Source organism: Sus scrofa, chromosome 7 (assembly GCF_054392235.1).
Source record: "Sus scrofa isolate SSC_HxYL_T2T_F1_AM1 chromosome 7, Sscrofa_HxYL_maternal_Yorkshire_Landrace_v2.0, whole genome shotgun sequence".
In the NCBI taxonomy this organism is placed as follows: domain Eukaryota; kingdom Metazoa; phylum Chordata; class Mammalia; order Artiodactyla; family Suidae; genus Sus; species Sus scrofa.
The window spans coordinates 86,636,957-86,660,720 of NC_139389.1; the positions used below are offsets into that span (position 1 = coordinate 86,636,957).

A 23,764-nucleotide genomic window follows, 5' to 3' on the forward strand; every position below is an offset into this window, starting at 1 on the left:
AACCTTCAGCAGGTGCATTGAGCCTCTGGGGCCACTCGTCTGGAAGGGTACACATTGGCCCAGGCCCAGGCCCAGCTTTTGGTGGGTAAGGGGTACAGGGTACCTTGCAGCCTTGATTTTATTTTCTGTGTTATAGTTAATGGGTGGGTGAAGGGAAGTATTCAAGTAAGTGGTATCACCTCAACCCCGAGGTCTGCTCTAGCTCTTTGGAGACAAAGTGTGAGTAAATATATTTAATATATCAATAGTATTATAATAATAACAGTAATTACATATATAAAAGTTTTCAGTTCCCTGCCCCACTCTTCTGTAATGGTTTGCATAGCTTCGTTTCCTATGACACCCCAGAATGGAGTCACCAGGAACTAAAGTTGACCTGGCAGAGATGAGTCTTCTCAGGGAGAGTCGGGGGCGGGACCCAAGGGAGAACACAGGCCGTCAGGGAAGGGCTGACACGGAACGGTGTCCTGGGAGTTGGTAGTGGCCCAGGATGGGGAAGGACTGAACGGGGGATACATTCCCCACCTCCAGGGTATGAAGACAAGCAAGTGTGGTCACTCTGGTTCCTGCAGGAAGGCACCTGGCTGGGGAGAGCTAGAGATAGCAGTAGCAGGGGAACACACTGGTCCTTTGACCTCCTCTCTGTCCAGGAAGCAGAGGGAAGGAACTCAATGCGCATCCAGTCCTTTACTACGTCCCCCTGCCCCACCTCCCCGCCATCCCAGCCTAAAGTGTGCTGAGAGGAGGGGCTGTACCAAGTTCTGGATCTTCTTTAGAAGTCGGGAGAGAAGAGGGAGATGGGCTGGGAGAGGGAAGAAGCTGACTCCCAAGCAGCTGGGGGAAGGAAGGATGGTACATGCAGGAGGGAAGGATGCTGGATGTTGCAGAAAGAGGGCACCGACTCACCCAGTCACAGAGGCGTGGTGGGGTCACTCAGGGCTCGGGCATGACTCTAAGGGAAGAGAAACTGCAGTGAATGTAAAGGATAAGAAATATTCTCTTCCATATATAACCTCTCTCCCACTCCCAAGCCTCTCCATTAAATTGCCCCGCTTTCTTCCCCAGAGTTCTTGAATTTTGCTGATTTAATCTAAGTCCAAACCAGGCTGTTGGCATTCTCCCCTTTCTAGCACCCTTGCATTACGCTCCTTATTAAACATTCCTTTTTACTTCTAATCTTGATCTCTCTCAGCCAGGCCTGGGGGAGAGGAGAAAGGCAGACCAGACAGGATATCCATCCAGCCTTTAGCATTGCTGGGAGCACAGGTTCACTGGTCCCCCTGCCCCTTATGGATTGAATGGTCAGAAGAGCCCGCCCGCCGAAAGTGGCCCAAGAGACCACCCCATTTTCAGCCCTGTTGCAGGGACTCACCTGCCGGGATAGCCCTAAGATCCCTCCACTGGCCAGAGTGGGAGTGCTGCTCCCAGGGTGTGGGGGTTGCAGGCTGGGGCTGTTTCTTGGTCCTGGGGACACATCTCCAGAAGAGTCAAGTGTTTCTGGTGCTGGAGGGGAAGCTACGGTGAGAGCAGGGAATAGGACCCCTCTAGATTACCTTAAGCAACCAAGCTGCTCCATCAGGGAAGGAAAAGCTCCATAGCAACAGGAAGCTGTAAGTCACCATAGCAATCCAGTTGCAAGAGAACCCCCCTACCAAGAGGCAGGAAATTGTCAGCGGCATCATTAGAGCAACCAGGGAAGAAGCGACAGGAAACTATAAAGATTGCCGTGGTGAACCAGGAGGGTACAACAGGAAGCTGAAGCAGTTTCCATAGAAACCCAAGAAGAGCTAGAGAGAGAGAGAGGTACAGAGGAAGTGCTTCTTAGCAACAGGCTGCTGTAAGCATTACCCTAGCAACCAAATGGAAGGCTCTTTTAGCAATGGGGAAGCTGTACATAGTTGTCATGGCAACCGGGCTACTTGGCTAGAGAAAGGAATTGCTCAGCAGCAAGCAGCCTGAACATCACCATGATGACCCAGCTGTTGGGAGCCACCCCTTGAGAGGTGCCTCACCCAGGGAAATTTGCTTGACGTCCAGATCCCAGGCCTCCTCCTCGACGCGGGCAGGCAGGGAGCAGGCTCCCGGGGAGAGACCGGGAAGGGAGGGGCCGGCATGCTCAAAGGAAGACACGGCCACCGAGGCCCGGGTGCGGGCGGCTGCAGAGAGTGGGGGGTTGAGGGGTGGGGTGCTGGTGTGGGAAATGACCCTCATTTCATAGAGGGCCTGGCTCCCTGAAATGACCCTCATCTCATAGAGGGCCTCCCAGTCAGTCCCACACTTGCTGGGAAGACATATCCACTCATGACCCTTCCTCACTTTCCACCACGCCTCTGCACTGTGCCCTCACTCTCAAGGCTTTGACCTCTAGGGCCATCCCCCAGCACTCTGGCCCTCACCTCTTCCAGTGAGCAGGGCACTCAGCGTCCGCTCCCCAAGGGCTTTGATGTCCAGGAAGGGTTTGTTCCCAATGCCCATGGAGACCATCTGCTGCACTCGGAGCTCTAGGGAACAGAGACCCTGTTACCAACCCCTTTGTTCCTTCGAACTCTCATTCCTCCCGCTCATTCCTCTGGTCTCCCTTGTTACTCTTCCTGTTGACTGTTAGGACGTGGATGGTGACAGTGGTCCTCGACTTGCCCCTCACTTCTGTCTCTTCTCTCCTATATGCTGTATCCTGCCCATCTGGCATTCCAGCCACCCAGTTTCTCTTCTGATACTCACCTTCTTCTCTTTAGCTTGGGCATTAAGAGCAAAACCCACATTTTTATATACCTTTACAGTTCATCAACTGCTTCCATATATATCACCTTATTTAATCCTCCCTATCACACTGAGGTATAGATGTTGCTTTCCATTTTTCAAATGAGTGGAATGGGGTTCAGAGAATAAAAAACAAAACAAAGACTAGCAAAAAACCTCCCCCAAAACAAAACTAACAAACAAGTCCTGGTAATACAACAAATAAGGTCTGGCAGGTGGGTCCAAGGAGCACCCTCTCACTCTCTCTTGCCCAGCCATTTGCTCTTACCTCCCTGAAATTTGCTGGTTTCCTTTCCCCTTTTGATGCATCTTAGATTAATTTCTATCTCAGCAATCTCTCTCAAATCAGATTCTGAATCTTCTCAGAAGTCATTGTCCATCCTACACCCTGTCTTCCCAGGCAGTCTCCACACTCTCCAGCTAAACTTCTGCCATAACCTTGACCCCAAGCACACCCTGTCCAGCTCTGTCCCAGTACCCTTGTTGTGGGCTGCCTGTCTCCACAGCAGCTGAGCAATGGAACTTGTCCACTTGAGTTTGATCTCTGGTGAGGCTGCCTGCAAAGTGTACGCCTCTCGTGCACGACGTCGCCGAAACCACAACTCAAAGCAGAGCCCACTGTCCCCAATGTTTTCTGTTAGTCCCATGTCGGCAGTCTGAGAAAGAGCAGAGGAGAGTGGGTGAAGATGGAGTGCATCCTGGCAGGATGGTACCACGTGGAAAAGCTCTCCACTTAGCCTGGCATCTGGTAGATGATCCGTAAATGTTTGCTCAACACCTACCATGTGCCAAGTACTCTACATTTAGTTTTCATAACAACCATGATTTACAGAAGGGGGGCTGTGCCCAGACACACAAAGCAACTTGTCCAAGGCTTATCAAAGCTTAGCAGAGAAGGAAAGTTTAAACCCAAGGCTATGTTATTCCAAACCTAGGCTCTTTTCTTTATACTAGGACTGCTGTGACTAGTATAGAGGTACAGAGTCTAGAAACCCTTGCACCATTGATGTTCATACCACACTGGCTGATCTAGGACTAGACTGCTGGTGATGTTTATCTGGATAGCAAAGCTATTTCTCTAAAGCAAGGCCTCCCTCTCTTGGGTTCTTCAGTTCCATCACGTTAAGCTATGTTTATAGTGTCCTTTACCCCCCAAGGACATTCCTAACTCAGAAGGCATGTGTGTTCTCTCTCTCTCTTTTTTAGGGCCCCACCTGTGGCACATGGAGGTTCCCAGGCTAGGGGTTGAATCGGAGCTATGGCTGCCAGCCACAGCCACAGCCATAGCCACAGCAATAGCAATACGGTATCCAAGCCGCATCTATGACCTACACCACAGTTCATGGCAACATCATATCCTTAACCCACTGAGTGAGACCAGGGATCGAACCCTCGCCCTCATGGATACTAGTCGGGTTCGTTACCACTAAGCCACAGTGGGAACTCTGACATGTGTGTTCTTAATGGAAAAGATCCTCCTCCTTTCTGGCTTAGAATGCCTCATGAATCTCCTGCATGAATGACAAGGAAAACCCCATGGAGTAGACTAATGACAAGGACTTCTGTCACCTCACATTCTAACCTGACGTTTGATTACATGCCAGAGCCTGTTGTAGATGATACAGATTCTGAAGCTGGGTTGGGACTGAATTTTTAGAACATCCTGAGTTTCCAAGAAGAATATGACTTCCTGGAGTTCCTGTCGTGGCCCAGTGGTTAATGAATCCGACTAGGAACCATGAGGTTGCGGGTTCGATCCCTTGCCTTGCTCAGTGGGTTAAGGATCCAGTGCTGCCGTGAGCTGTGGTGTGGATTGCAGACGCAGCTCGGATCCCGAGTTGCTGTGGCTCTGGCGTAGGCCGGCAGCTACAGCTCCGATTAGACCCCTGGCCTGGAAACCTCCATATGCCTCAGGAGTGGCCCTAGAAAAGGCAGGAAAACAAACCAACAAAAGAATATGACTTCCTATCCCATCCCTGTGGCTCCTCCCACCCCTGCCCTTAGGCACTGTACCTTAAAGGCCTGCTTGTAAACAAAAGTCTCTGGCCCCCCTTCAGGACCCTTGAGCTTGCTGAACAGAAGGAGATGCTCAAAAAGAAAGACATGGCGAAGGCACTTTTTCCGGCCACAGATGACTGTGAAAGGGTCCCGATGCAGGAGTTGCCCCTGCTCCTTCAGATCTATCTGGGAAAAGAAAAAGGAAAAGAAAAGGTGATTGGCTACAGGGCTGTCTGTGTCTATTATACAGGGAGTGAAGATGGGATTTATAGCACAAGGGGCCTAATCCACTGGTTCTCAGGCAAAGTCAGGAAGTCAGAGACTTCAGCCTAGAATCCATGCATGGCACACCTGGCCCCAGCAACACAGCCCTCCCTCTGAAGACGGAGGGCACATCACACAGTAGGATTTACAGCCTTAATGGGTAAGCCTTTGCAATGCTGGGGACCAAGGTACCATTTTGCCCCAGGAGGAGAATCAGCAAAGAATTAAAGGAGAGAGGTCAGTCCCAGAGGAGGTAGGTTTCCAACCTCTTCTGGAACCTCAGGGCAGGAAAGAGACTAAGGAGAGGAGAATAAGGCATGTATTAAGGATTGAGATACAGGATAAAGTTCAGGGTAGATAGTGATAAGAATTAGGAAAAGAACAGGAAAACACAGGCAGATATGGAGTTATGGAATGCTGGGCAGGACACAGCTTCTTTATGTATAGATGAGGAAATTGAGGCCCTGTGAAGTTCTTGATCAATGCTATCCAGGTGGTTAGAAATTACAGCCTGGGGCCCTCTGACCTTGAGTCTACTTGTCTGGTCACCAGCCTACACTGCTTCTGAGGTCACAGGGATAGACAGCCTGAGCTGGAGTAACTGGAACCACAGCCTCACCTCACAGCCACGCACCGCCTCCACAGCCAGCAGGTCTTTGCCACGGGTCTCTTGTTCTCGGAGCAGCTGCACGGCAGCCCCAAGAGCTTGGCGCTCAGAACTTGGTTCAGGCCCAGCTTCCCTTAGGAGCTCCTCCAGGAGCCGCCCATACCTGGCCAGCTGCTCCAGGGGCTGCTGCAGGGCCCGGGGCAGGTGAGGGCCCCCCTCCACGGAGCCCTAGTTTGAGGAGGAAACAGGTAGGAATGAGGGGAGGGGATGGAGCTGGTAGGAGATGAGCTCTTTGGGGAAGATGGGTGGTCCTTTTGGTTTTTAGGGGCAGATCTAGCCCAGATACACCCAAATGTAAGGTGAGAAACTTTCCCCCAGAAAGAAAGGAGGCAGGAGGCTTGCCGAGGAGTCAACCATCTGCTTTTTTTTTTTTTTTTTTTTTTTTGTCTTTCTGTCTTTTCTAGGGCCACACCCATGGCATATGGAGGTTCCCAGGCTAGGGGTCTAATCGGAGCTGTAGCTGCCGGCCTACGCCAGAGCCACAGCAACTCGAGATCCAAGCTGTGTCTGCAACCTACACCACAGCTCATGGCATTGCCGGATCCTTAACCCACTGAGTAAGGCCAGGGATCGAACCCCCAACCTCATGGTTCCCAGTCAGATTCGTTAACCACTGAGCCATAACGGGAACTCCCTATTTTTTGAAGAATGGAAGAATACAAATAATCCTTTGTATTCTCTGACTTTTAACTTCTGAAGTCCCTTTTACATCTTTTGATGTGGTGTCTGGATCCTCAGAGCACTTAGTTAGATATAGTGAATACTGCCCCCATTTACTAGAAAGCAGAGGCCCAGAGGAATCAAGATTCTTGTGCAGAGTCCCTTAGGTGGATTGGATGAGAACCCACGTTCACTTGGTTCCCAGTCTGGTGCTTGTCCCACCCTCAGCAACTCTGAGAGATTATTGGTAGGTGATATTTCTGGGCACATCCACCAAGGGAAGCTTTATTTTTTTCACTTTTTAGGGCTGCACCCACAGCATATGGAATTTCTCAGGCTGGGGGTTGAATTGGAGCTGCAGCTGCTGGCCACAGCCATAGCCATAGCCACAGCAACGTGGGATCTGGGCCACGTCTGTGACCTACTATGCAGCTCACGGCAGTGCCGGATCCTTAACCCACTGAGTGAGGCCAGGGATTGAACCCACAGCCTCATAGATAACAGTCGGGTCCATTACCACTGAGCCACAATGGGAACTCCCAGGAAAGTTTTTTCACCGTGAGAGATTTTGAGGTTGGGTGGATTTCAGGTCTTCCTGGCCCCTCCCTTCTCATGAGGGATGGAGAAAAGGTTACCTTGGTTAGGGGGCCAAGGGCAGCCAGACCATTCTCCAACTTGTGCCGGTGCTTCACGTACTGGGCGTAAAGGCTGAACTGGTCCCCCTGTACCGGTAGGAAAGCAGTAAGTCATCCTTGGTGAGGCCACACAGACAAGCCTCTCCCTTTCCTCCTGCACATCCTGTGCAGCCCAAAGGAGGGACAGGCCACTGGGGAGCACTCAATCTGCCTGGAGAAGGACAGGCTCCCATGGAGAGAGCGCAGGCCAGGCAGCATTTGACATCAGGAACACAGTGGCTGAGTAGATCCAGAGGAGCCCAGCAAATAGCACTAGGCCCCAGCTTCTTGGACCACGCATTTTGGTGGGGGGTGGGATTGGGGGACGGATCCTGGGAAGGAGAGACAAGAGGATGGGGCTGAGACATGTGAAGGCAGAAGCCCTGGAAGGTGTCTTAGAGGCTCACTCACATGGCGAAGGAAGCAGGCCCCAATGCGCAGGGGGTGTGTGGCACACCCCTGAAGCTCCCGCAGAAAGTGCGTCCGGTGGAAACTGCGGAGCCTCTCCCGGGCACTCAGGGCAGCAGCCCAGGTGCCCCGCAGTTCAGGGGTCAGTTCAGGCCCAGGGGGTGGCACAGGCTCACTCAAGGTACCCACGTACTCCTGCTCGCAGGCAATCAGCTCAGACACCAGGCGCTGCTGGGCGCTGCAAGCACAACAAGGAGTGACAGTGGGTTGGGTATGAGAGGAAGTCACCACCCCAACAATGTCATATGCTTTCCCTGATGGGCAGCTGGGGCTGCCTCTTGGGCACCAGCGAGGCTGAGTCTCCTCACCTGATGCTTCGCTTGCGCTCCATCCGGGGGGTGCCTACTCCCCAGGGCCCTTCCGGCGCCCCGGCCCGGCCCAGCAGCACATGTTCCCGGGGTGAGCACGTCCTGTCTACCACCTCGGTACTGGTGACCTCCAGGCCCCGGATCAGCACGGTCCTCGGCGGTCTGCCCTCTGCCTCTGGAGTCAGCTCAGGGCCCTCTTCCTCATAGTCCTCCCCACAGGGGGCCAGGGAGCAGTGGGACGGGGCTGCCCGTGGCCCAGGACTGCTGGGGAGCAGCAGGGAGCTGAGACTGGGTGAGGGGCTGTGGGGGCCCCGCTGGGCCCCTCCGCTGCTGGCGCTGTCTGCCCGTCGTCGTCGGTGGCCCCGTGGACTCGCCTCCTCTCCCAGCTGTTGCTGAATCCTCCTCTCCAGCTCCTGGCAGCGGGCCCGGCAGCGGCCCCATTCTCGTAGGGCTGCCGGGCTGCCCAGGTCCAGTGCCAGGGCCCGCATCTCCTGGAAGGTGCCAGCGCTGGGCTCTGGGGCCCGCCGCAGGGCCAGGGCTGCCAGTACTGCCTCCCGCCCTGGCCCTGCTCCTGCTAGCCTCGCGGAACCTTCGTCCACCCATTCATGTGCCTATAAGGCCAAAGAGGTTGAAAATGGGGAGAGGAGGGAGTGAGGTCCTGCGCTGCTCCCACACACTGCCTGATGACAGTTCCTGTCCTCCTTTGCCGATGGCTTCCCAAGGACCATCACCCCCCAGTCCTCTCAGAACACCTCCCCTCACTGTCCCAGCATCACATGTCATTCTCAGCTGGTCTGGAGACACAGAGGCCTGGATAAAATACACAGAATGTACAAGTGGCAGGCTCTGTGTTAAGTACTTTTTATATACTGCTTACATAATCCACACTCGGCCCTGTAAGGTAGGTGCCACAAGGCACACTCATATTTCACATCTTGTTCCAGGTCATTCATCAGGTAGGTGGCAGAGCCAAGAGTCAAGGCCCAGGAGATGGCTTCCCAAGTTCCCCCCCACCGCTTTTATGTCTTTTTAGGGCTGCACCTGAGACATGGAGGTTCCCAGGTTAGGGGTCTAATTGGAGCTGCAGCTCTGGCCACAGCTACAGCCACAGCCACTGCAACATAGGATCTGAGCCTCATCTATGACCTATACCACAGCTTATGGCAATGCCAGATCCTTAACCCACTGACCAAGGCCAGGGATGGAACCCACATCCTCATGGATACTAGTCAGGTTCCTTATCACTGAGCCATGACAGGAACTCCTCCAAGTCCCTGCTCTTAACAACTATCTGATCAGCTTCTCCAGGCAGAAGAAAGGCAGTGGTGGGCATAGAAGGAAGAGGCTCAGCACATACCTGCTGGAAGAAGCGCTGTAGCCGCAGAGCCCGATGGAGGCCACTCTCAGCCTGCTCTAGGCGCTGTTCAAAAATATCCAGAACCCTCTGGGAGGCAGTGTCCTCCTCCAGGGTCAGGGCCTCCCGTGCCTGAGCCAGGCGCTCCTGGAGAAGGGAGGCTGCAGTCAGACCTGCCCCCCTACCCCAGTCACAGTCAGTCTCCCCTCCCTCCCCAAGTATCCCCCCCATCACCCATCTCCCCCTTCTCACCTGAACCTCAGCGCTGAAAGCCCGAAATCGTAGCTCTGACTCCTGCAGGGCAGACAGGGAGTCCCCGGGTACAGTGAAGCTGGCCAGCTGCTCCTCCCCTGGGCCTGAGAGCCACTGCAGCACCTGAGGCAGACAAGGTGGGAAAACAGAGCCATGAGGGTGAAGGGGGCTGTGCAGTGGAAAGAAAAGCTGAGATCCAGCTCAAACCCAGCACCGCAATCTGTAGAACCTGGGTGAACCATTTCATCTCAGGTGTAAGGTGAAATGATAACAGTGAATGGTGGTAGTTTCCACAAGGGTCAAGTGAGAAAGTGAGTAAGAGATCTCTGCAAAGCACCAGGGATGGGGAGGCTGGGCTGGAAGGAAGCCCTGAGCATTTTAGGGCTATGCCTGGAGGTGAAATAGATAAAAGTGGTGTGAGCCAGATGCAGGATGAAGGGGTGAGGGTGGTTTGGATACCGAGGGCCAGGAAAAATTTCACATTCATAGAGCCTAGTAACTGGTGGGCAGGGGTCCCAAGGATCAAGCCTGGACAGCCCAGGACATGTGTGTGTGTGTGTGTGTGTGTGTGTGTGTGTGTGAGAGAGAGTGTGTGTGTGTCTAGCTCTAGTTGCCTATTATGGGGCTCGAGGAACTGTCGTGTTGGTTCTGAGATGTTTGACCAAAAAGGGATGGTAAGTCTTTACTCTGAAGAAAGGCTGGAAGCTAGGGAAAGACAGCCTGAGGACAAGAAGTCTGAGAATGTTCCCAATAACCTGTGCCAACAACAAACCACTTCTACAATCCTTTGCTGAACTCATTTGATCATTTTAACACCCTTGTGAGGTAAGCCTTACTATCATCCCCATTTTGCAGATGAGGTCTTGGGAACTCAGAGATGCTTCAATACTTGACCAACGTCTCCTAGCAGAGCAGAACTCAAGCTGAACACCTGAGACGCTAAATCCTGTGTGCTGACAGTTTTTAAATAAGAGGAATACAGCTAATAAGCAAGTAAGTAAGCAAACAAACAAACAATAGGAGATATAAACCCTTGGGTGCTAGGTAGGAGGAAGCCACTATGCAGAAATCTCATGAACAGAGATCTCTGCCCTTATCCCCTTTGACATTGACCCTGAGATGACCCTTCACCTGAGCCCACACGCAGGTCCATGAGGTGTTCACTCGCCTCACTTAGAAGCTGTGGAGGAGCAGTCAGATTTCAAAGGCCCCTCTACCCCACAAGGTAGGGTGGAGAGCAAATCCCTATGGAGCTCATAACCCAAGAGAGAAGAACCGAGGTTCAGAAAAGCCAACCTTATCCTTCAATCTTCCCCACAAAGAGGCCTTGGTTTCCAAGACATTTAGTGGCTTCCACTATCCTCTCCTTCCAATGTGGAGGAGTGTGGGATCTTTCCAGCCTCAGGTTTGGGTATTAGATTGCATAAGTGGTGGAGGGAGCTGGTATCAATAGATGTTTGTTATTTTTAAGCTAAAGAGGTAGGTACTCAGAATCAGTCGGCTCTTCCTAGAATCCCCTGGGGTACTGAGCATCTCTCACAATTTCTAAGGATCCTTGATCAACATCAACAGTGGGAAGGGGAGAAGTTCCCGTTGTGGCTCAGTGGTAACCAACCTGACTAATGTCCATGAGGATGCAGGTTCGATCCCTGACCTTGCTTAGTGGGTTAAGCATCCAGCATTGCCATGGGCTGTGGTATAGGTTGCATGTGTGGCTCAGATTCTGAGCTGCTGTGGCAGATCTGGCTGCTGCAGCTCTAATTCAACCCCTAGCCTGGAAACTTCCATACACCGCAGGTGCACCCCTTAAAAACAACAACAACAACAACAACAAAAAAACCCCAAAACAAACAAACAAACAAAAAACTGTGGGAGGGGGAGATATGGCCTCTCTTTGCTCATACTGAGATGCTATCTCCCTGTTATTGAATCTCACATGGATCATGATCAACCTCTAGGGAAGATGAGGAGAAAAGGAAGGTCATTCAACACAGCCACATTAGGAGAACACCATCAACTCTAAGTATCAGTGGGAAAGAGGGTGCTGGAGGCCAGGCCCCCAGTCTGAGTAAGAAGCATAGGGGGGTTCTGACTTACCTGCTGGAGTTGGTGCAAGCGTTGTCGCTGCTCCTGCTGTTGCACATGTAGGTTGGAGAGGCGCACGAGCTGATGAATGGCTTCATCCACCTCTTGATACAGTGTAGCTGGGCCTGGGCCCTCCAGCCTGGGGAAGGAGGGGGCTAGAATGAACCCCTTCCCTTGTCAAGCCTCCCCTAAACCCCATCCCATCTTGGATACATGAGAGTATGTGCCTGGATTTGAGTCCTGACTCTTTGATTTACTGACTAGCCTTGGCCAAGACCTTGAAATTTTCTTTTTTTCTTTTGTCTTTTGAGGGCTGCACATGCGGCATATAGAGGTTTCCCAGCTAGGGGTCGAATCAGAATGCCAGATCCTTAACCCACTGAGGAAGCCCAGGAATCAAATGCACATCCTCATGGATACTAGTCAGGTTTGTTAACCACTGAGCCATGAAGGGAATTCCTGAACATTTCTGACCCTCCAAATCAACATCTATTTTTTGTCTTTTTTTTTTTTTTTTTTTTTTTTTTAGCTGCACTTGTGGCACGTGGAAGTTCCCAGGCCAGGGACTGAACCTGGGCCGTAGTTGTAACCTGCGTACAGCTGTGACAATGCAACCATCCTTAACCTGCTGCACTACACAGGACCTTCCACCCCAGTTCCCATCTGTAATTGTAACTGGCACCTAGGGATGTCGTGAGGGTTATGAGATAAGTGGGAAAGCATGATACTTTTCCAGATACATGCTTAGTAAGAATTATCTGGCAGCTAAGGTATATTGGCAGCCCTCTGCTGTGTCTCCATCTCCCACATCCACATGCCCTCACACACCACCCCTCATACTTGCTGCTGTGAGTGGAGCGCAGCCTCATCAGGATAGCTCCCCCATCCCTCTGCAGCTCTGTCAGCCGGGGATCTGCCAGTACCTTCTGTAAGGGCTCAGGCATTCCTACCACCTCCTGGGGGACAGGGAGAAATTGACAGTTGGGATTCCACCAGAAAGCCCTCAGCTCAGCCCAACCCATCCCCAACACATCCCATCTCATTTCATACTTCTCCCTCTGGCTCTGCTGCTCCCTCCAGCTCCTCAATGGCTTGCCGTATAGAGCCCAGCACACCTTGGCACAGGCGGCACAGCCTTGCCACTTCCTGAAACAAACACACAGGGGTGGGGTCCAGGGACAGAGTTTAGGATAAAGAGCCGAAGCCCTAGGCTGGAGGTGGGGCAGCCCCAGAGATTTTTTATGGGGCCAAAGCTGGATTCAATTCTTTACTTTGTTTCTTTTTTTTTTTTTTTGTCTTTTTGTCTTTTTGTCTTTTGTTGTTGTTGTTGTTGTTGTTGCTATTTCTTGGGCCGCTCCCGCGGCATATGGAGGTTCCCAGGCTAGGGGTCCAATCGGAGCTGTAGCCACCGGCCTACGCCAGAGGCACAGCAACGCAGGATCCGAGCCGCGTCTGCAACCTACACCACAGCTCACGGCAACGCCGGATCGTTAACCCACTGAGCAAGGGCAGGGATCGAACCCGCAACCTCATGGTTCCTAGTCGGATTCGTTAACCACTGCACCATGACGGGAACTCCTACTTTGTTTCTTGATAACTGTATGACCTTGGGCAGGTCCAGAAACCTACCTGAACCTCGGTTTCCTCAATTGTAAAGTCATGATGAGACACCAGATTTCAAGGTTTAAAGAGATGATGCTAGGTAAGCAGCTAGCTAGGCCTGGCACATTTTACAGCTTAGTAAACATGAATCTCCTTTCCCTCATTTGCACTTGATCTTCACCCTATAAAACTCTCCTCCCTGCCTATTCAGATTCAGTTCTCTTTTGAGCCACAGTTTAGAGACCATGTTATAAACCAGTTTTAATACTCAGGTCAGATCATATTCGTATCTTTTTTCTTGAATACTTCACAGCATTTAGATTCATAGGATAGGAGATTATATCACAATTGGTATACTTCACGGTCGAGGATCTTGAGGCTGGAATGTTGGTGCAGGGAGCAGGTACAGAAAGGCACCATCTCCAGAAATAAGTTACAATAGCTTGTTCAAGTTCACGTGGAACCAGAAACAACCTTTCTTGACTCTCAGTTCCTTCTAAAACTTCAGTGACACTATTTTGCACTCTTCTCTGGTTGTTTCTGACTTATCTCCCACCAAAAATATGCCATTTATTAAGAAGCAAAAGTAGAAAATTACAAGCCAACATCACTGATGAGCATAGATGCAAAAACACTCAACAAAATATTAGCAAACCAAATCCAACAATACATTAAATGAGTCATATGCCATGATCAGGTGGGTTTTATTCCAGGGATGCAAGGATGGTTCATCTGCAAATCAATCAACATGATAGACCATGTTAACGAAATTAAGGAAAAAAATCATATGATCATTTCAATTGATGTGGGAACAATTTTTCAAAAAATTCAACAGCCACTTATGATAAAAACTCTCAACAAAATAAGAGGGAAAGTACCTCAACACAATAAAGGCCACTTATGACAAACCCACAACTAACATACTCAATGACAAAAAGCTGAACACATCTCCTCTAAGATCAGGAAAAAGACAAGGATGTCCACTCTTGCCACTTTTATTCAAAATAGTTTTGGAAGTCCTAGCCACAGCAATCAGAGAAGACAAAGAAATACAAGCCATCCAAAATGAAAAGGAAGAAATAAAGTGGTCACCATTTGAGATTATATGATACTATACATAGACAATCCTAGAGACACCACCAAAAAACTAGTAGGACTCACTAAAGAATTCAGTTAAGTTGTAGGATACAAAATTAATAAACAAAGATCATTACATTTTTATACACTAAACTATGAGAAAGAATTAAGAAAACAATTTCATTTATGATTGCATCAAAAAGAATAAAATACCTAGGAATAAATCTAATCAAGGTGGTGAAAGACCTATACTTGGAAAACTATAAGACACTAATGAAAGAAACTGAAGATGACACAAACAAATGGAAAGATAAACCATGCTCATGGATTGGAGGAATTAATATTGTAAAATGACCATACTCCCCAAGACAATTTACAGATTCAAGGAAATCCCTATTAAAATACCAATGGCATTTTTCATAAAACTAGAACACATAATTCTAAAATTTGTAAGGAAATACAAAAGACCCTGAATAGCCAAAACAATCTTGAGCAAGAAGAATGTTGGAAATATCATGCTCCTTGATTTCAAACTATACTCCAAAGCTACAGTAATCAAAACAATATGATACTGGCATGAAAAGAGACACAAAGATCAATGGAACAGAAAAGAAAGCCCAGAAATAAATCCACACACATATGGTCAATTAATCTATGACAAAGGAGGCAAGAATATACAATGGGAAAAGACTGCTTCTACAATAAATGGTGCTGGGAATACTGGATAACTACACACGAAAGAATCAAACTGGACTACTCTCTTATGCCATGCACAAAGCTAAATTCTAAATGAAGACTTGAATATAAGATCTGAAACCATAAAACTTCTAGAAGAAAACATAAGCAATATGCTCTTTGACATCTGCCCTAGTATCATTATTTTTTTTGTGGTGCCCACAGCACGTGGAACTTCCTGAGCCAAGGATTGAACCTGAGCCACAACAGTGACCCAAGCCACATAAGTGACAAAGCGGGATCTTTAACCCACTGAGCTACCAGGGAATGTCACATTTTTTGGATACATATCCTTAACAAGGGAAACAAAAACAAAAATAGGCAAATGGGACTATATCAAACTAAAATGCTTTTGCACAGTGAAGAAAATAATCAACAAAACTAAAAGACCACCTACTAAATGGGAAAAGATACTTGCAAACAATATATCCTATAAGTGGTTCATATCCAAAATATACAAAGAACTCATACAACTCAACATCAAAAGAACAAACAACCCAATTAAGAAATGGAGAGAGGATCTGAATAGACATTTTTCCCAAAGAAGGCATACAGAGGCCAACAGACACATGAAAAGATACCTAATGATATTAATCATCATGAAAATGCAAATCAAAACCACAATAAGGAGTTCATGCCATGGCACAGTGGGTTAAGGATCCGACTGCATCACCTCAGATTGCTGCGAGGATCAAGGGTTCAATCCTGGGCCCGGTGCAGTGTGGTAAGGATCCAGTTGTGGCATAGATTGCAGCTATGTCTCGGATTGAATCCCTGGCCCAGGAACTTCCATATGCCTCAGGTATGGCAAAAAAAAAAAAAAAACCTGAAAAACAAAAAAGCCACAATGAAATATCATCTCACATCTATCAGTATAACAAGTGTAGGTGAGAATGTGCAGGAAAGGGAATCATGTAGTTGGTGCAGTAGGGAGATTCCTCAAAAAATTAAAAATGAACTACCATATGATCCAGCAATTCCACTACTTAGTATTTATGCAAAGAGGATGAAGACACTAATTAGAGGAGATAGATGCATCTCTATGTTAATAACAACATTATTTATAAGAGCCAAGATATGTAAGGAACTTAAGTTCCCATCAATAGATGAATGGCAAAAAACTATGTGGTACATACATGCAGAGGAATATTACTCAGCCACAAAAAAGGATGAAATCTTGCCATTTGTGACAACATAGATGGACCTAGAGAATATTCTGCTAAGTGAAATGTCAGAGAAAGACAAATACTGTATGATTTCACTTATATGTAGAATCTTAAAAACAAAACAAATGAACAAACATAACAAAACAGAAACAGAGTTATAAATACAGAGAACAGTTGGTTGCCAGAGGGGAAGTGGGTAGGGAGAGAAGGAAACAGGAGAGGAAGAGTACGAGGTACAAATTTTAAATTGCAAAATAAATGAGTCATGGGTACAAAATGTACAGTGTGAAGAATATAATCAATAATTATTAATATCTTTGTATGGTGACAGATGACAACTGGACATCATGGTGATAATTTTGAAATGTTTAGAAATATCAAATCACTATTTGTTTCCTAACACAACAGGAACTAACATAGTGTTGTAAGTCAATTATACTTTAAAAACAAATGAAACAAATTCATCAAAAAGAGATCAAATTCGTGATTACCAGAGGTGGGGAATGAGGGGGAGGAAGAATTGAATGAAGAGAGTCAAAAAGGAATAAACTTCCAGTTACAAGATAAATAAGTACTACGGCTGTGATGTACAACATGATAAATATAATTGAGATTCCTGTATGTTATATATGAAAGTTGTTAAGAGTAAATTCTAAGAGTTCTCATCAGAAATAAAACTTTTTTTTCTATTCTTTTAATTTTGTATCTACACATGACGGAAATTTACTAAATTAACTGTGGTAATCACTTAATGATACATGTTAAGTCAAATCATTATGCTCTACACCTTAAACTTGTTCAGTGCTGTATGTCAATTATATCTTAAAACCAGAGGGAGAAAAAAGAACTTATTTAACATACCTCTCCCATCTTCCCAGTAGCTCAGGGTACATGTATAAATACTTTGTTCATAAATACTTGTTTGGTTTTATTGCTTGTTTGTTTTGTTTTGGGGGAGGTTTTTTGGCCATACCTGTGGCATGTGAAAGTTCTTGGGCCAGAGATCCAACCCTCGCCACAGCACTGACCTGAGCTGCTGCAGTGACAGTGCTGGATCTTTAACTCACTGAGTCACCAGGGAACTCCAATACTGGCTGAATTGAATGGAAGGGAAACCACTTTTCTCAACTCCTTGGTTATGTCTCAGATTGGCCCTCTCTCCTAGAATGTCCTCTGGTGGGTCAGGTCTATTCCCTGTGTCCTGGGTTGGGGAGGTGAAGCTTACCTGGTGTGTCTCTACCCAGTGGCTTGGAGAGGGCTCCCTGTGACCTCCCAAGTCCCACTGCAGCTCCTCTGGCCTGGCCACTCTTTTCAGATCACTCTCTGACAGCAGCTCAGCACCCTGTAGACATGTAAAGGCAAGGGAGTTCTGGCCTGGGCACATAGGGACTTGGGGACTGGCCTGGGGCCCCAACCATTCTCTTCTCTCGCTGCTACTGATTAGCACTAGGTGGGAGGGAGGGGCTCAAACCTGAAGTCCATGGAGTTCAGTTGGAGGGTTATCATGAGTGAGAAGCAGCAGCCGATGAATGAGGGGAGGATCTCCTGAGTCCTGAGGCAGAGAAGAATAACCCTAAACTGTGGGGCAACTGGGTGGCCTGGAATGACCACTAAGGAAGAGTCACTAAGGAAGAGGACTGATGAAGATCCAGAAGAAGTCACTGTCTCAAAGGGTTGATTACCTGAAGTCGACTCAGGACAGAAATGAGTGCTGGAGGCAGTGGGGGTGCCTTGCGAAGGTCCAGCAGGACGGAAAGCCCCAGTATCTGTAGATCAGGCCTGTGGGGGAAGGAAGAGCCAAGGAAGGGGTGTGTGTGTGTGTGTGTGTCTGTGTGTGTCTGTGTGTGTGTGTCTGTGTGTGCGTATGCATGTTGAGGGGATAACAGCATAGAATCTGGTTTGAGTGTTATTCATCCTCAGAAGTTAGTTCCTGGCAATGGGCAAAGGGCCAAAGTCTGGGATGTGTGTCCAAGAGGTGGTGACCTAGCAATTGGGAGTCTATAATCACATGGCTACTGGGTCATGGGATCAGGGTTTAAGAAGTTAGGAATTCTGTGCTCTGGAAGGGTATGAATTCAATGCCAGCACGTAGCTGCCATTGCTGCACATGCTGCCTAGTAGGTTCTGGTGCTCAAGTAGTCATTGAATGAGTAAATCAACGTTCTGATCATCTAAATAGTGTCTTAGAATATTGAAAGTCAGCACTGTTGATTTGGAAGACTGATGAAGATATTCTGCAAGTCAGGGGTCAGTAGGTCAGATATCAATGACTTGCAAATCTGAGGGTTGAAGAAGTAGGTGTCTTAGAGGTCAGTGTCCTGAGGAGAGAGGACCTTAGTAGTCCTCATGGTCCATAGTTATTGTGCAGGGTGCTAGCGCTGGGCCTCGGTTACCTGAGCAGTGAGTGCAGGTAATGAAGAGCAGTGCTCAGCGCCTCTTGGGAGGGTGGGGGCTCCTCAGGAGAGCACGGTGGGGTAATGGTCAGCAGGGCTCGCCCACTCTGGTCCACCCCTCCTGAGGACACAAAACGGCCAGGCTGTCCTGGCTGGGGGCAGGCCTTGGCTACCTCCTGTCCACCCCGCCTCCCTCCACAGCCCACCCCAGAGGCCTCTCTTTCCTCAGCTCCCTTCAGCCATTGCTGCCCACTGACCAGTCAGGATGAGGAATCCAGAGGCCATCAAGTCCCAAGCTACACCAGGGTCATCAGAGATGGAGCCTGGAGGAGCCTCTTCTGGGATGCTGTCCCCTTTTACTTCCTGCACAGTCTCGAGGGATGGTGCTGGGGGGTCAGACGGGAGCCCTTCTGGATCGGTGGGTCCTGAAGACACAAGCAGAGCTATGGGCCTGGGTTGAGGATGGGTCTGGCTGTTCTGCTCTCAGGCTCACTTCTGCTCTTCCTTCAGCCCCCTTCCCTGGGCCCCCCGCTACCCCAGCCCTTGCCCTACTGGCCTTGGTGTCATCTCACCTGCCACACACACCAGGCTGGGTCCCTCCTGCTCTCTTTCTCTGGTCCTCTCTTCTACAGGCCCACAGTCTTCCAGGGGCCGAGGCTCTTTTTCCTCTGCTGGTTTGAGCTCCTCTTTTGGCTCAGACTCTGGCTTCCCTGAGCCTTCCTGCTCTTCCTTAACTGGGTTGCATCCTGGAAGCTCGTGTTCATTTGGTGGGGACAGACTGACAAGAGCTTCCTGGTGGCTAGTCTCTTCTTTGTCCCCAGGACTCAGTGGGGCACTGTCTCCTCCTCGGTTGAGAGCCCCTCTGCCGGCAGCTCGCTTCTTTCTCCTGTTTCCTTTGCCTGTTCTCCGAGGGGTGCCAGGTGGCCCTTCAGCCCCCTGGCCTGCTCCTCCTCCGACCTCCCCTGGCTTCAGGGGGCAAGACTCAGAGGCTTCCCCCAGTGTCTCTTCTGGGGGCTCAGATAGCTCCAGGGCTGCTGCCTCTGGGAGAGCCTCAGCTCCTGGGGGAGACCCAGGCGAGGCTCCAGTGCTGCTCCCTTCACCAGGTGGGCGTGCTCCATCCTGGTCCCGAGACACCAGACCCTTCTGGTGCATCCATGCCCGGTGTCTCCGGTGTCGGCCCTTTCCTCCAGCACCCTTGCGTGTGGGTACCGTTCGGGTCCTGGAGAGGCCTGAGGAGCCTTCAGCATCCATGGGGCTCCCCCTTGAAGGAAGTGTCACCTCCAGTAGTTCCACGTACTCGCCCTCAGGTCCTTCCGCAGGGGCATTGTGCCCATCCCCAGGACTCCGGGTGCCCAGGGCCTCCTCAGGGAGTGGAGGGCTGGGGAGCCCTGGAGGTCCAGGGGGAAGTTCTGGGGGTAATGTGCTTGGCCGATGTCCAACCATGAGGCCCCCTTTGTGTACAAATCGAGGGCAGATGAGCTCAGCCCAGGGCAGCCGCTGAATCCCAGAGGGTGCAGATAGCAGACAGGTGCTGAGGCGACCTGTTGGCCGGTCCTTATTGATGCCTTGCAGCCACTCAGGTGTGAACAGGTAAGCACAGGCCTCATTGGGCACAGGCAGCTCCTGCACCCGCCCACCCCCTGGGGCCAGGCACTTGAGTGCCAGGCGGGGTGCTTGGGCTGCTGAAGGCACCACTTGCAGGTAGAAGTCTCCTGGGCGCAGCAGCTGCCAGGGTAGGGCTGCGAGCTGCACCACCACCTGCTCGTGCAGGCAGAGGGGCCAGCCCTCATGGAAGAAGAGGAAACCGCTGTACTGGGCCTGGGGAGAGAGGTGGCAGGCTGCGCTCAGACCCCTGCTGATGAAACCAGCAGGAAGGGAAAGTTAGAATGAGCATACCCTAGGCAAGAGTGGCCTTATGCCTGGTGGGTTAAAATCCCAGGAGGACAGGAGGAAAGATCTTGGGGTGTGCATGTGATAGGGGAAAGGATTGGGACAGATACATTTTCTGGTGGTAGAAAGCTTCTCTAAGAAGTTAGTTCCATGAGGGGGAGGGTGAGAACTGTGTCACTACAAAGACACAGACAGCAGATGCCATCATCTTGGAGGAGCCAGAGACTCTTAGGAGGTCTTTATATCTGTGGAATTGACTCTGTTGAGTCATATCTGGGAGAGTCAGTAATTTGAAAAGCTAATACAAGGGGGGAAATATCTGGAATGGGCCCGGAGGGTGAGGGTCTTTGGGAGTTTACATTTCTTAGAGGTTAATATCTGTGGACGATGAGTGTCTCTGTTAGTATCTGAATGGTGAGTGCCTCTGAGGAGATCAGTATGAGGGGAGGCAGTATCTCGGTTGGGGGCGGGGGGGAATTAGTCGGTCTGACTGGTGTCTGGGGTGAGGCAGTGGATCTTAGGGGAGATGAAATAGAGATGCATTCACTCACACAGGCTTCCTGTTGGACCTTGGCAAGCAGGTGCTTGGCGGGCACCAGGAAGTCCAGTGTGTACCTCAGCGCATCCTCCCGAAAAGTCCTCTCCACCACCTGGAACACCTGGCCCAACAGTGTGGGAGCTGTTGCCTCAAAGGGAGGGTATAGGGCGGCCAGAGTACTCTGCACACAGTCCTCCACTGGCTCAGGCTCCTAAGAGAGACAAGAGGAGGCTGCAGATCCCTAGAGATCACCCAAGCATGCATGGCTCCTTGGAGGCTGGCTGAGTCCTCCTGCGGCCCCATTGCATAGAAAGTATGTGCAGAGAGACAGCAGGCAGGAAATGCTGGCTGATGAGACTGGGGCTGAGCCAGTCAGCTCGGAGACCTTGGCTTTGGAGATCTGAGGAGACTTTTTCGTGAATGTGTCTGATCTGGGCCGAACCTGTTTCTTGTAAATTGGAGCGACTGCCTAGGCCCTCCTCAGGAAGAAATAGGCCCCTCGCCATCAGGACAGTCACTGATGTCTCAGCTCGGGAGGGTGGAGCCCTTTTTTATAGCCATCCTACAAGTAAGTCCCTGCTCACAGGGCCTACTATCCAGGAACCCCCATTTTAAGGGAAGATGTCATCACCCATGAACAATCACATGCTAGAGATGGTCATTGGGTGGGAAGAAGGTGGACTGAAGGGCTATCTGCTTCGAGTCTTTCTAGCACCCGCCCTCCCTCTCCAGACCAGCTCTAAAGCAATCACCCATTCCCAGAGCATGTGGGATTGGGTTACAAAGACCTGGGTGGGTGGGGACAGTTGAAAGAGGAGAAAGTCACAAAAGGAACTTGTAGGAAAGTGAGGAGAAGGGCTTGCTGGTAAGTATTAGAACTGAAACATTTTCTGATTTCTGTAGGGCCTCTCTGCCAACCTGCACTGGGAGCCACCCTCTCAAAAGTCAGCCTTGCTTCCTCCAGACTCACTTCCCTAAGTGAAACAACTGGATATCTTTCTCCATTTCACACCCTAAACAACCACCCCTCAGGCTATTCCTTTGCAAACTTATTTCTCTTACAAGGTGGCTTTGAAATTCCTTTTATCAGATTTCTTTGCTCTAACTGCCCAGTGAAGTGTTTATCTAGTTCTCTACTCCCCTTTGCTCCCCACCCCCACCCCGCCGTCCGCCGCCTTTGCCTTCAGGACAAAACTGCACGTTTTCCTTTGAGTCCCTCCAGCCCAGAGTGTTGCCCGCCTGTGCAGACCGACTGAGAAGCGAGGCGGCCAGTCCAGAGACCGACAGTCAGTGCGTCAGCACAGAGACCCGGCCCCAAGGTGTGTGGGCGAGCAGACAGACCCCCCAGTGTTCCGGGGACCCGGCCAGCGCTGGGAGCGTGGGTGGGGGGAGGGTGGAGATGGGCGGGGGGTGAGGCAGAGTGGGCCGTCCGCTTGGAGGCCTGGAAGGGGGAGCTAGAGCTGGAGCAGCGAGGCAGCTGCAACCCATTAGGGGCGGTGAGCTCATGGCTGAGCGAGAGTCTCAGCCACAGGAAACGGCAGCGGCAGGAGGGGAGGAGGGGTCGGGGTGGGAGGCGGCGGGCAGGAGCTCAGAGACCGGGCCTTCAGCCGGCCGGGACCAAAGAGGAGACCAGAGAGACTGAGTCAGCTCTCCCTGGCTCGGTTCCTCTTTCTTCTCATTCCAGCCTCTCGGCCAGGGGGTGCCCTTCCTTCTGTAAAGAAGCAGCCGGGGTGGTGCTCCTCCCCCTCCTCCACTCCCTCCGATGAGCGCCCCCTGGCAGGGCCTCTCCCGCTCCACTCCCTGCTGTGAGCGCCCCTTTGGCCGCGCCCCCCCCAATCCCTCCCGCAGTGGGCGCTCTCCCTGGCAGTGCCCACACCTGCAGTGACTCTTCAGAGAGTACTTTTGGAGTGAAAGTTCACAGGATAGTGTCCACTCCGGTTGGTATGGGCTTCCCTTAACAGGGCTCTCCTGATTCCTGTGCCCTGAGTTGCTGTTGCCTGGGTCCCCAGCTGGCTGCAGGGAGCTCCCGTCAGTTCTCCCTTCCCTCTGCAGCTGCGACTCCTGGAGACAGCGCTTCGGTTCCCTGCAGCGTGAGCTCAGGGGCAACTCCTCGCCCCCACCGCATCTCTTGTCTGATCTGGCAGCGTCACGCCCCCTGGCACTGTGAGCCCCCCTCCCCATTCTGTCCACTGTTCTGAGGCAGCCTCGCTTTCTCCGCGGGAATTTCCCTTTTTGGCCAGGTCCCTGGCCCCAGCCCAGCCACAGCTGTGGCGGTCCCCCAGGGCCGGATGGGTGGGCCCGGCTCACCGGGCCTGGGGACTGGGATGGAAAATGGTGGTTCCAAGCAGGTCAGTTCTCATGACCCGAGGCCGGGCCCCTTCTAGGGCCGCTGCAGCACGAACCCGCACGGGTCCCCCGCGGGTAAGGAGCTGGGACCGGGAGGGGGAGGGAAGATCCTGCAAAGGAAGGCACAGGTCAGGACCGAAGAGGGCGAGAGGAGGTGTGTGGATTTAGGGGGAGAGACCTATGGAAGGTTGGGGGAGGGGCGGAGAAAAGGAGGAAGAAAGGAGTGAGGGCAATACCCAGTGGGGACAGAGCCAGACTGTGGGGCAGACAGACAGATCAAAGAAAAGAAGGGGGGATGGGAGGGAGGAGAGTCCCAGGGCGCTCAAGAGTTCCAAGAAGGAGCAAGAGGCACCAAGCAGGGGACTGGTGATCCCGAGCGGGCTGCGCGAAGGCGGAGGGGACACAGGGTTGCGACGGGGGACTCACCATGGCTCGGCTCCGGGCCGCGTCCGACGCTGGGGCGGGCGGGCGGGGCCGGGCGCGCCGCCGCCTCCCTCCCGCCGCTCGCGTCTCGCCGGGTCTGGCTA

At 51.1% G+C, this 23,764-nt stretch overlaps 1 protein-coding gene across 1 annotated transcript; it reads right to left on the minus strand.

The window, feature by feature from the left end:
- Window positions 1–218: 218 nt before the first annotated feature.
- ARHGEF40 (Rho guanine nucleotide exchange factor 40) lies at window positions 219–23,759 on the minus strand. Its single transcript, XM_084969286.1, has 23 exons — window positions 23,664–23,759; window positions 20,905–21,102; window positions 19,036–20,281; window positions 18,721–18,888; window positions 18,464–18,584; window positions 17,753–17,849; window positions 17,542–17,622; window positions 17,296–17,412; window positions 12,541–12,636; window positions 12,331–12,446; window positions 11,503–11,629; window positions 9,406–9,528; window positions 9,157–9,300; window positions 7,800–8,410; window positions 7,435–7,669; window positions 6,985–7,071; window positions 5,642–5,857; window positions 4,774–4,944; window positions 3,239–3,416; window positions 2,397–2,501; window positions 2,013–2,156; window positions 1,373–1,515; window positions 219–952 (listed from the first exon to the last, which is right to left on the minus strand). The coding sequence occupies exons 1-23, from the start codon at window positions 23,664–23,666 to the stop codon at window positions 911–913; spliced, it is 4,569 nt and encodes a 1,522-aa protein (XP_084825412.1). The 5' UTR covers window positions 23,667–23,759; the 3' UTR covers window positions 219–910.
- Window positions 23,760–23,764: the final 5 nt, after the last annotated feature.

Coding starts and splice junctions, on each gene's coding strand:
- ARHGEF40 (XM_084969286.1), bottom strand. Junction 17,850..18,463: donor TACCTGCACTCACTGCTCAG/GTAACCGAGGCC, acceptor CTTCCCCCACAG/GCCTGATCTACAGATACTGG. Junction 3,417..4,773: donor TTTACAAGCAGGCCTTTAAG/GTACAGTGCCTA, acceptor GCTCTTTCTCAG/ACTGCCGACATGGGACTAAC.